The sequence below is a fragment of the Apis laboriosa genome, unplaced genomic scaffold (genome assembly GCF_014066325.1).
Source record: "Apis laboriosa isolate Shangri-la unplaced genomic scaffold, ASM1406632v1 scaffold170_cov151, whole genome shotgun sequence".
Lineage (NCBI taxonomy): Eukaryota > Metazoa > Arthropoda > Insecta > Hymenoptera > Apidae > Apis > Apis laboriosa.
Window position 1 is genome coordinate 1187332 of NW_025222134.1, and position 13191 is coordinate 1200522.

Sequence of the window (13191 nt, forward strand, 5' to 3'; positions counted from 1 at the left end):
ATATAGAAAAAAAGAATTTATAAAACTTATATTTCATCATATAATAAAGGAACATTATTTCTTATTTGGTCTTTTTTTATTTTATACAATATACATAGTAATGCCTATATATATTACATAGTAATACCTATTATTTTTTTATTCGAATGTTTAATTTTTAAAATTAAATAAATTTAAAATTTTAATTTAATTTTTTAAATATAAATATTTTATTTTTATAATTCTTATTATAATTATTTAATAATAATTCTATAGAATTGTTGTTATAATATTATTTCTATAATAGTAATATATTTTATTTTTTATAATGTAAAATTATATTTAATGCCAAAACCATTCCAAATTCATAACATTAAAAATCGTTTTATTATATTTTTCAATTAAAGATGGATTTAACTTTCTAACATATACTTTCCTAAGTCCTATTTGTTGCAATTTTCTGTAATTATTAGCTAATGTACCTTTTTCATTACAAAGTAATCTAAACTTATTTAGCTGCAAACAGATTATTTTTAATAAAAAACAAATTAATAATAAAATACTAATAAATATTAATTGCAATATATTAAGATACCTGTGTGAAAGATATTGGTACTGGCTTTGGAAAAATTATCCATGTTACTACTTCATTACATGGTGGTGTAGTTAATGAACCCTTATAAGTATAAAATATATCTATATTTTTAGGTAATAATGAAGCCAAGGTTATAGACATATTTAATTTTACTTCTTTATTTAATTGTTGCACACTCAATAAATGATTTACAATGGAATATAACTTTTTGTTATCTTTTTCCTGTAACTATAAATGTAATCCTGTCAATGTAATCTTTAAATAAAATAATTTAATATTCAAAAAAAAATTTTTTTTTTTTAAGAACTTACTTGAAAAAAAATCCCTAAAACCACAAGGCCATCTTTATAATTTAATGCATTAGATAAATTTGAATAAATTTTATTTTTATGAACTATATGCATTTCCATAGGATATCTATAAGAGAAAAATAAAAAAATTAAATAAATATTAGTAATGATTAAACTCGTATTTTTTTTTATATTTTACCTAACACCATTTAAAATATGCTCAGATCCTTTGTTATTTTTTGCACCCCAATGAAAATGTAAATGATCTATTTCATATTCTTGATTCACATTAAGTGAACCTCCGAATATATAAGGTAATTTTTTTTCAAAACGATTATTTATATTTATGACAACTAAAAAAAAAAATTTATTACAACTAAATATAATTTATTATCATTTATAATCATTTCATTTACAATCTATATTATAATTTATATCATTTTATTTTATATAAAATCATAATACCTGAATGGCCATTGTTTTTTAAATATAATGGATTTGGGAGAAAATCATGATAACCAATTGTTTCAAGTGCTGGCAAAGGAAGAGGTATTGATTTGAATGATGATATATGTATTGGAGATTGTAATTTTCCGCCACATAATTTAAAATTTTGAATCCATGTGTGTTGGTCTGAAATATTATATTTATGTAAAATGAAAATATTGTAAAAAATGTTAGAAATTATTACATACCACATTTATTGTATCCAAAATGTCCCGCAATAATTGGTACTAGAAATATATTTTATTTTTAGCTCTAAATAATATAATAAAATAGTATGAACATAATTGAACTTACTGGCTATTATCAATATTATAAATTTTATAGAATAGTACATTTTAATTGAATTTAAATCTAATCTATTTTACAATTTACTATTTTATATTGTTACGACTTAAATGATATTTAACAACGCTATTAACTATTAAAAAGTAATATAATAGGGACATACTTGAGACATTTTATGTATGCAATAAACGTACTAAGTTATTTCCAGTCATTTCCAACTGTTTCATTTACATATTACATGTTCTATTATCATCATCAATACAGAATATCTTGAGTATACAAATTTTCACATGTCTCAATTATAGCTATAACTACAACACTAAATTTAAGTATGTATTTGCTTTGTATATAGCATTCATTTTTAAATATATATTATTACTTTTTTTATATAACTTTTTAGGACATAACATAACTTAGATAATGGATATCATAAGAATTTATTTACATATATATACAAATAATCTTTGATCTTCATAATACAATAAGTTATCAATTATTTAATGTTAATTAGTATAATATATAAATTAAAATTAATTTTAGTATTTAAACTAAGTATTAATGTCTTTGATGAATCTAATATAAAATCATTCCTTATATTTCTTTCCTATAAATCATAATATAATATAGTTTTATAATGAACATACATGCATATTAAATACTTCCATAGATAAATGATAAAAATTAATATATCACAGATTAATATTCAAATATTGTTCATTATTATAATATTTATATTTATTTTTATTATAATATAAAGAAAATATATTCTTTGAATATTTCTTTGAATATTTTTGACATTTTAATAATTTTAATATTTATGAAAAATAATTTGTTTAATTTTCTTTACAATATAAAAACCATATAATTATACAAATTTTCATTTTATTAAAAACTATTTCAAATTGAATAGCAATAAATATTATAAAAACAAATTTTTTAATTGTAAATAAAATATGAATATTAGCTTCAACAATCTAAGAACAAATAAATCATAATTATATTATCAAGCATTTAATTATTTAAAATATGTAATAAATTATTAATATAAAAATTTATTTGCATTAACAATCATTTTATATAATATTTTAATATTAATAGCACCATTTGAAATTTTTGTTAAATATTCCAATAAAATAAATATTATAAAATATTATTATTAAGAAAAAATTTAAGATACTATTAAATATAAATTTTTCAAATATTTATCAGAATTATCATAAATATAAGATAAATAAGATAGTTAATTTTTTAAATATTAAAAAGATTATCCACAATTTTTTATACTTTTAAATATTTTTATATAACATTTCTCAATTTTATTGCATAAATAATATTATGTTTTATAAATTGTAGAACAATATAAAATATAAATTATGAAATTGCACATAATTGTTATTTAGGATATATTTTTGTCATATTGTATGATTATATAATTATATAATATATTTTTGTTGGTCAAATATATTTATATATATTTTTTTTTATCTAATAAATTACAAATCTTATATAAAAGAACTATAAATCACTAATTTGTGCAAAATTGCATTAATTAATCAATTTGATTCAATAAATTATATTCGTTGATAAATTACCTGATATATTTTCTTGGACTAGAATACTTTTCTAGTTATCTATATTTAATGTTCTATTCATTTTCACAATTTTGTGATTTGCAAATTGTATTTTGTAAAGGAATTGAAAAAAGTTCCTCCCATGGAGATCGTATAGAAGTAACAACTATTTCTGCAGCACTCATAGAAACAAAATCTAGAATCCATGTTTCCTCCTGTCCTATTACTTCATCTAAGAAATTCAATGTCAGTGAAGAGTTATAATGTTCCTAAAAATACAAATAACGCAATTAAATATATAAAATTAGAATGTAATATTTTAATAATTTTATTTTTTATATTTATTAATATTTCAATACATACAACTCCAATCAAATTGCTCATTGCTTGTTCTTTTATTATATGTGGTGATTCTTTATTGCCTGGAAGAAGCCATTGCATATTACACAATGCTAAGACAGATGTAGTCACTATTAAACTAGATAATTTAAGTTGAACTTCGAGATTTTGATATTTTAATATGGCAGAAGAAAATAATGCGAGGTGTCTAACAGTATCTCCATCTTGGTAATTTTTACAATCTTTTAATAATTGATACATTGAAGAGGTACAATATTCTGAGACTGTGAGTTCAACTTCTTCACAAATAGATGGTAATAAAAAATCTGTAGTAGAAAATAATTAATTGAGTATCGATTATTGATAATATTTAAATATCAAATAAATGCTCTTGTTACCAGTAACATAAACTAGAAAATTGAGCGTCCTTTGTAGATCTTGTAGAACGCATAAGAATGTAATAGTAGAATTCGGCTCGTCATTAATTTTGTTAGGTTGTTCTAATTCAATTAAAATACCTTGTTTGAATGGTATTGGTGAAAAACGTTTTAATCTATCTATCGTCCAACTAATTTCTTTATGCAACCAACGTTGTGGATTTTCTCTGTAATAATAATAGAATGTATAATTAATATAAATTTTTATAAATGAAATTCATATAAAATTAAATCTTATTTTATTATTACCCTTCTATTCCAACAATTTTAAGCACATATACTTTGAATGTAGATAAAACCAAACAACCAGGAAATGTTTCTTTTGTATTTTGCATTAAAATTTCTGCCTAAAGTATCATCAATTTCATTGATTTAAGAACATTCAAATGAAATATTAATTTTAAAAATAAATTTAGTTTATAGAATTTAATATATTACCCTGAGGAGAAGAATGAGTTCTTCATTTTCATGTTCAAATATATTTAAAATGATATGCAATTTTATTCTATGATCTATGCTATTGAAGTCTGTATAAGAATATTGAATATTACTGCTCATTAGATGTGATGTTTCTTCTTTTAACATTAATGGTTTATTATTACCAATTTTTATACTTTGAAGTAGTCCTAAAATTATTCATTAAATAAGATGTAGCTAATACATAGTTTAATGTTAAAACATAAAAAATATATATAATTTTACTAACCACCTAGCATAGAAGTTAAATTTGTTACAGGTGTAAATTTTATTTCTTTATTGTTACTATTAAGAGATTTTTCATCTGCATTAACTTGCTTCATTATTTTATTTTCATATGCAGTACATATACTATCCGTTAAAGAACCTAGAAACATAGTTTTATTAATTAAAATTATCATTTTTATAATAAAAGTTGAATAATTTTATATATTTAAATTATTATATATATTTATTAAAAATTTTAGTAAACCTGAAGAGCTACTCTCAGTTAAACCAGTTATAATTGGAGCTACATCAGGTATTGTTAAAAGAGATGGAACAATAGCAGTACGTCTTTCTTCTGAGGAACGCTTTCTATGAGGCGTAAGATGAGTTCTGTAGCAGTTAATATAAATATAATAAAGAAAAAACTTATTGTAATTAATATGTAATTAATATTTAAAAAATGTTTTTATGAATATATCGAATAATTGTGTACAGAAAAAAAACATAAAAAAATTACACTTTACCTCGATGCATCGTCCAAAACTTCGATACTACTTTGACTTGGATTGCTTAATACTTCTATGTCACTTTCATATTTTTTATTTGATGTATTTGCAGATGGTGTAGATTCTCTTGATTCCTCTAAACTTGTGGCTGAACCTATAAATGATATAATAAAATAATAATTTAAATTTAATATATATTATTAAAACTATATTATATTTATATATAATTTTAACATAATATATTATTCAAAGAGGTGCTCATACTTTTTTTTTTGTTTTATTTTATTTAAAAAATCACATTTTCTTTTCAAATTCCTATATAATTCTTATTTATAATCTCTTTTAACATAATAGAACTGTTATAATTGTTTGTATTAAATGAATGTGTAATACAATTTTGTGAGTACAAAAATAAAAATATGGACCTAATAATAATAATATAAAATTGTAAATAGTAAAGCAACTAATATTACAGCTTTATGTCTTTAACTATGAAAGTGCTTGAGAAAATAGTGCTATAATAAAAAAAGTGCTGTAATAAAATACAGTGGCTGAAGCTTACAACAGACTTGAGCTTGGGTGTGAGAATCGGAGTGCACCAGAGAAGTGGTGACGGATATAGCTCCACTCTCCATTCCACCTGCACCGGGATTAGTATGTTATAGTCCCAGTCAATAGTACAATGCATAGTAATGCAATCAGCAGTTACAAAATTAGTGCATTCACGTTCAAAAATTAAGAAATATTGTAAAATTTAAATATACTAAATATTACAAAACTCAATATTATAAACAAATAAATATATGGTTAATTTTTATTGTAGAAACCTCATAAAAATATATAATTCTTATATTTTATTTATTTTACAATTAATAGTTTTGAACATCACATAAATAAATAATAAGAATTGGGTTATATAAATAAACTCAAAAAATATATTATATTTTATTATTAAAAAGTTTTTTTCATCAAATGTTTCGTTTATTTTTAAAATATTAATTATACATGCTAAATCTTATAGTGAACTAATACTTACCAATACTAGAATAAGACTCAGAATGTTGTAAATTAGCCTTTATTAAATTTTCTGAATACTGATTTTTATTTATGCATTCCAATGAATCTTCGGAAATATCATTTTCCATGTTTAAAATTGATAATTCATCTGTTTCTATAACTAAAGTACTTTTACAAGTGGGACATTTCATACCTAATAAAATAGATTTTTTTAAATATTGAATCTATAATCTATTAAATATTGAATCTTATAATTTATAGAAGAATTGTAACTTATAGAATGTTTGTAATTTATTTATATTTATTATTTATTAAAAAATATACCTGATATAGTAGAATTTATAAGAGTAACATATTCTAAATCTTGAGAAAAATGAGTTGAACATTTCATACATTTAAAAATTTTCAATAACATTGGTCTTTTTTTGATTTCTTCGTTAATTATTTTTACTATTTCCTGCAAAATAATCAAGCAATATATTATTATTTATATGGCATTATATATGTTATATATTATTATTATATATCATCTACAATTGTATTTTTTTATTTCTTACTTTTGCAACATCTGATTTTACAAAATATCTTCTATTTTGACGATGTTCTCGTGTTGTATCAAAAATTATATCCACTGTGACTGGTTCACTTCTACCCAATACACATGATAACACAGAACTCATTGACCAACAGTACTTCAATTTTCCAGTAAGTGAATCTATCTCTTTAATATCACTACAATAATTAAATGATAAAATAACATATAATTTTTTAATGCAATAAAAAATACTTACTTTGATGTTATCATTAAAAATAAATCTTCTAATTCGTCTGCATTCTTTTTCTTTTGAACTATATATAATTTCCCTTCTTCTAGAATTTAAAAAATAGATATTAAAATGATATTTTAGCAGTATGTATAATTTACTTTATATACAATATACCTTGTTCTGGATCATATAAAGGTTGAGATATATTTACAAGAGCGCTTGCATTGTTGGTTAATATAATTTCAGAAATATTCTCTTCTTTGTTTAATACTTCACTTTCATTTTCTTTTTCATTATTGCTTTCATTAATCTCCTTCATTAAAGATTCTTCGTTTGTTTCAATTTTTGTATTTTTCATTAAAAGAATAGCTGAATTTTCAGCACTTACTACAATATTTTTAGAATCTAAATTTTCTATTGCAAATTCTGGTATTAACATCGGACATGAAGGCTGTAATCCCATAATATCTTGAACAAATGTCCCAGCATGACTACTTAACCATTTATCTTCTCCATATTTTTTTCGTATCTCTAAAATTTGTTTTTTTGTTTCTAAATGTCCTTTTGATGTTGTTTCTAAAATAAAAAATTAATAAAATTAATAAAAAAATAAAATAATGTTATAAATTTCAGTATCAAAAAAAAATAGAAACAAAATTAATTTTTTACCCGTTTTTGTTTCTTTCTTTTCTTGTTCAACATCTGCAATAATGGCTTCTTTTATGTTAGATTTTTTTTTACTTTTAGAAAAACTTTTATCCATATTACTTGACCCTGCTAATTCACTTGTAGATGCAAATAAACTACTAGAATTTAAAGAATCTGACATTGAGGTATGAAATTCATTTGTTAGGAATTGTTTAGATTTAATAACAAACAATCGATTTTCTGCAATAATTTCCTTTTCTGATTTTGATAGTGGCACATGATCTAAAACAAACTAAATCATGACATTTTTTATTCATACTTATATAAAATATAATTATTTTAAAATTGACTTTTTATGATAATACATCATATCATTGCTATATACCTTGCTATTACTCAAACATGGATGTAAATGTTTTATAGCTAGTAATCGATATTTCGGATGATACGATAAGGGATTGCCTTCCAAGGATATCCATAGCAAAGCAGACATTTTTTCTAAAGGCCACAAGCTTAAATGTTCCATCACGCAATTATATGATAAATCTAATTCTGTTAAACATTCCAAATTTTGTAAACCTATTTTAAGAAAAATAATTCATAAAAATTCTTTATCAATATATTTATGCTCTTTAAAAATCATATGTATAATTAAACACAATAATTATTACCATTTAGATTTTCTATATAATTATTCTTTAGAACTAATACTTGTAATAAGTGTGATGCAGTTTCACTAAAAGTAGGTACTGTTTCAAGTTTATTATATCCAAGATTTACATATTTCAAATTTGGTAAACAAGATAATTGATCTGCAGATGTTATCAAATTATGACTTAGATCTATTATTTGTAGCCAAGGTACTAATTCTAAAGATATATCCAATTGTTCAAGAGAATTATGTGGTAATGCTAAATGTTTCAAAGAACTCCATATAAATCCAATACTAGCATCTCCTCCACAATTTGCTGTGTAAAAATAATATAATATATATTAAATAATATATTTTATATATATATATATATATATATATATATATATATATATAATATAATAATATAATATTAAATAATATTCTTTAATTATTTTTTAATTATACTTACCCAACAATTGTTTTAAAGTACAAACACCTTTTCTACCAGCACAGATAATACTTTCAAGTTGACTTCTAACATCTTGGAGTCCTTTCACAGAATTAATATTGATTTTCTTTAATTCTAGATGTTTCAAACACCTAAATTTAGTAATATCAACAGGGATATTAGGATTGTTTGGACAATAAATCAATTTTAGGCCAATTGTCTTCTGTATAAAGTCATGTAAAAATTTCAAGTCGCGAAATATGTCAATTTTTGAACTATTGCATACTTGAAATGAAGCTTCTAAATCTTCAGATCCATCCACAATTAAAGAAAAAGCTGAATTTAAATTACATAATAAGGTTGTTGATAAAGACAGCTTTCCCACTGAATTTAAAACTTTATCTCCATTTTGATGCAGAAGTTTTCCAAGTAATAATATTTCTTGCATGTTGATTTCATCTTGAAAATTATTCATTTTTTGTATTTTTACTTTATAAAAAATTTAAATGATAATTTTTGGATTTATTCCAATATATCTTCATATCAAAATCTGAAAAATAATAAAATTATATTTTTATTATGTAATTTATAAAAGAAATTTTTTCTTTTAATTAATAATAATTAATTAATAATCATTAAAACCATCTTATGTTAAAATTTTTCATATAAGTCTTCTTTTCAATTTTGTAAAATACAATACAAATAAAAAAATAATATAAATAAAAAAAATAATAAAACAAATTATTATTTTTTTTATATATTATATAATATAATAATACAAAAATTATTTTAATTCAAAAAAGATACTTAGATACTTAAATAAAATTTATTTTTATAAATAATATAATATATCTTACTTTTTTTTAAATCAATCATATTAATTATCATCAATTAAAATTAATAAACAACATAAAAACAATAGAACACTAAATACAACTATTATTTATAGAAATTTCTAAAAAGTTTTATTTATACATTTTTTTATTCAAATATTATAGAAAAAGATCTTTTACAAGATGCTTTAATAAAATTAATGACAAAAACTTACTAAATTGTCATATACTGCTTAGATCATTCAGTTTTGGTCAGTAACAAACACATACTTAAGTGACAAATGATGCAGGCAGTATAATTTCACGCATGTTATCACAAACAAGCAATATAAAAATATATATCAATAATTAATAAATGTTTAATACCATGAAATATTATCTATCATTTTGCTATCAAATAACCTTAATTTGCATTACTATTTTACATGTACTTTCATCAAACAAGGAAATCCTAAAAAAATATATACAATTATTTCATAATTAATATTTCAAGATTACTGCGTGGTATAATTGTTTCAATACAATAAAAATTATTTCAATACAGAATAAAAAAATAGGAAAATGTTTTTGACCTACTTTAAATTCAATAATATAATTAATTATAATAATTTTTTTATGAGCAACGCGATAATTAAATTATATCAATATATAAACTTTAATAACCAATTTCTATGAAATTTTTAACGCGACCAAATAATGAAAATGACATACTGACTACAATTTACATCATCATATAAAACTGTGAACATTATTGTCTTCATTGTCATTTTTTATAATACGTTAGATGGCAACACTAATCATTTTTCTCCATGAAATGCATATGATTTTACAAGTTTAAAGAATTATATTATTGAAATTTAATTTTAATTAAATATAATTTTTAAATAAATTTTTGGAAAAAAAATTTAATTGAACTTTATTGTGGAATATATAAATATTAAAGATATATTTTATATTTATATATTTTTTGATAATATACAAAGATAATCTAAAAACATTTACTTTAAATTTAAAAAAAACTGATTAATTTGAATATTATTTTTATATCGATATTAATTACATCATTCAGAAAATTAAATAGAAAAATTAGATAAAATTAGATAAAATTTCAATTTTTTTAAGTTAGATTAATTTAATTTAAATTAAGATTAAATTAGAAAGTTTTTTTATGTTTAAGTTGATATTTTTGGATTACATTTATCGAATACTGTAATGAAGAAATACAAAATAACAATAATGAAATTTAACCAGTAATTTTATTTTAGAACTAAATTAGGAATTTTCAAAACATAGTAACTGTTTAATAACCAAAAAATTTTAGATTTCATATCGACATATTGATTTTTGCAATTTTCAAATATGAAAAAAGAAATTATTATTTACAGTATATTTTTATTAATTTATGTGAATGCAAATAATGATGTAAAATTAAACAAAAAAAAATCATGGCGGGATAAAGATATACGCGATATGACTGATGCGGATTTAGAACACTTGTTAGATCAATGGGAGGTACATCAAATTTTATTTTAATTTTATTTTAGTTATTATAAAAAATAAAACAAAAATATTAACAAAATTAATTTTTTTGTAATTAGGAAAATGATGAACCATTGGAACCAGATGAATTACCAGAACATCTTAGACCTAGTCCAAAAATTGATATATCCAAAGTATTGCATTTAAAATATTTTTTTTGGCATTTTATAAATTAATCTAGCATATTTAAATATTATAGTGTTATATATTATATATTATATATATTACAGTTATATATCTTTATTATTTATATTTATGTATTATAATTTTTTTCTTAGCTTGATATGTCAAATCCTGATAATGTACTAAAAATGACAAAGAAAGGTAAAAGTGTAATGATGTTTGTGGATACTAATGAAGATATGTCTGCTGAAAAAGCTGAAATGATAATGCGAATTTGGCAAACTAGTCTTCAAAACAATCATATAATTGCAGAAAGGTATTATTCTTTTTCATAAATTTTAATTTATAATGTATTATATATATATATTTATATAATAAAAATAAAGATACTTACATAATTTTTATAATGTAGTTATTTATAATATAATTAAATTTTTTTATAGGTATCCAATTGATCAAAAAAGATCTGTTTTTTTATTTCATGAAGGATCACAAGCTGTAGATGCTAAAAATTATTTTTTACAACAGCCAGAATTATCTCATGTGACACTTGAAGGCCAAACTTATTTTAGAGATCCAAAAAAGCAGGTATAAAAATATTAAAACATATTTTCTATAATAGAGAATGAAGTTTAAGTTCAAAATTTAAATAATTATATATGTATTGAAATATATTAAATTATTGTATTTTTTTCTTAGGATGAAAATATGGCAAAAATTAATAAAATAGAAAATAAACAAAATGTTAAAAAGGACAATGATAAAAAAAAAATGGAGTTGTAATTTATTATAACATATAAATTTTTTACAGATATTAAAATATCTATAAAATATAATATAATATATTTTTCATTTGTATATTTTTGTATGTATATATATATCTATATACAAATAAGAACAATTTTTTATAAAATCTTTTTTTTTGTTTATAGAGATATACAATTTAAATTATTTGTATTTAAATATTTTTTTACTTTATTATCTTAATAAAATGTTTCTAAAATTTACGAATCGTATAATAAAGTCACAAAATAAATATGATTTACTTTTCCTATAAAAAAATAAATTTTTCATACAATTACAAATATTATTTGTTAATTATATTTTTATTGATTTTATTAGAACAATTACAAATTTTAAAAATATATTTTAAATAAGAAAAAAAAAATTAATATGGTTCATTATTAACATTAAAGATAATGGAGAGTAACAATTGATAGTATTTCATAAGTAATATTAAAAACAATTAAATATTTTATTGTTAATCACATATTATCAGCATATATATATATAAAAAATGATTATTAGATTATTAGATTTCATTTCACTCATTAAATTATGTAAAATTATTATATAATCAATATATATATATATATATATATATGAATAATAAATGATTAATTATTTATTTAAACTAGATTTGCTAGTAGAAGAATCTAGTTGATTAATGCTATCCATAGCTCTCACTTCTCTTTGTAATTCTTTTACTACATTTGCAAGTGCATATGGATTTACACCATTCTCACATAATCGAATACATATACTTAATGTTGTTGGATCCAAATTTGTATTTAATAGTTTTGAAATTTGATAAAGTGTTTGAAATGTTTTACGAGCAGCATTTATTTGATGATGTACAGGTTCTGGCATGCTGCCTCGATTTCTTTCTTTTCTAAAACAAATAAATACTTTCTAACATTATTGAAATAGGTTATGTTTTTATATAGAAAAATTATTTTAAGAATACGTACTCTCCGCTGTGAGACAGTTTGACGGTGGAACTATTACTATTAAGTTATAATTTAGAAATAAAATAATGAATATAGATAGCAAAATAATATTTAATTTGTATTTTTTATTAAAATTCTCATTTCTTCATATGACTTAATGTCACTATTTCAAAGAACTTGTTTCTATAACAACCATTTAAAAGTCAAAGTTACTATAAAAAAAAATTGAATCTAATTTTTTTGAAGGTTTATAAAAAAA

At 20.5% G+C, this 13191-nt stretch overlaps 4 protein-coding genes across 7 annotated transcripts; 1 reads left to right on the forward strand and 3 right to left on the reverse strand.

The window, feature by feature from the left end:
* Positions 1 to 321: 321 nt before the first annotated feature.
* LOC122711560 (carbonic anhydrase 2-like) lies at positions 322 to 2060 on the reverse strand. Its single transcript, XM_043930447.1, has 7 exons — positions 1666 to 2060; positions 1560 to 1598; positions 1330 to 1497; positions 1064 to 1217; positions 886 to 991; positions 575 to 802; positions 322 to 495 (listed from the first exon to the last, which is right to left on the reverse strand). The coding sequence occupies exons 1-7, from the start codon at positions 1703 to 1705 to the stop codon at positions 322 to 324; spliced, it is 909 nt and encodes a 302-aa protein (XP_043786382.1). The 5' UTR covers positions 1706 to 2060.
* Positions 2061 to 3248: 1188 nt separating this feature from the next.
* Positions 3249 to 11691, reverse strand: LOC122711557 (serine/threonine-protein kinase 11-interacting protein). Of its 4 annotated transcripts, none has more exons than XM_043930444.1 (20): positions 11597 to 11691; positions 9756 to 9991; positions 8729 to 9257; positions 8297 to 8593; positions 8011 to 8204; positions 7647 to 7917; positions 7152 to 7553; positions 7002 to 7080; positions 6768 to 6942; positions 6535 to 6667; positions 6230 to 6403; positions 5756 to 5833; positions 5212 to 5347; positions 4953 to 5077; positions 4710 to 4847; positions 4442 to 4629; positions 4253 to 4350; positions 3965 to 4170; positions 3591 to 3892; positions 3249 to 3496 (listed from the first exon to the last, which is right to left on the reverse strand). In XM_043930444.1, exons 3-20 carry the CDS (start codon positions 9180 to 9182, stop codon positions 3302 to 3304), a joined length of 3645 nt encoding a protein of 1214 aa, XP_043786379.1. In that variant the 5' UTR covers positions 9183 to 9257; positions 9756 to 9991; positions 11597 to 11691; the 3' UTR covers positions 3249 to 3301. The 4 variants fall into 4 exon arrangements, with proteins under 4 accessions (XP_043786379.1, XP_043786380.1, XP_043786378.1 ...); XM_043930445.1 differs by lacking the exon at positions 11597 to 11691 and adding an exon at positions 10252 to 10268; XM_043930443.1 differs by lacking the exon at positions 11597 to 11691 and adding an exon at positions 10117 to 10137.
* LOC122711561 (LDLR chaperone boca) lies at positions 10863 to 11985 on the forward strand. Its single transcript, XM_043930448.1, has 5 exons — positions 10863 to 11052; positions 11139 to 11213; positions 11358 to 11518; positions 11646 to 11790; positions 11902 to 11985. The coding sequence occupies exons 1-5, from the start codon at positions 10900 to 10902 to the stop codon at positions 11983 to 11985; spliced, it is 618 nt and encodes a 205-aa protein (XP_043786383.1). The 5' UTR covers positions 10863 to 10899.
* A 384-nt stretch (positions 11986 to 12369) lies between these two features.
* On the reverse strand, positions 12370 to 13191 carry LOC122711515 (mitotic-spindle organizing protein 1-like). Its single transcript, XM_043930342.1, has 2 exons — positions 12954 to 13191; positions 12370 to 12874 (listed from the first exon to the last, which is right to left on the reverse strand). The coding sequence occupies exon 2, from the start codon at positions 12850 to 12852 to the stop codon at positions 12604 to 12606; it is 249 nt and encodes an 82-aa protein (XP_043786277.1). The 5' UTR covers positions 12853 to 12874; positions 12954 to 13191; the 3' UTR covers positions 12370 to 12603.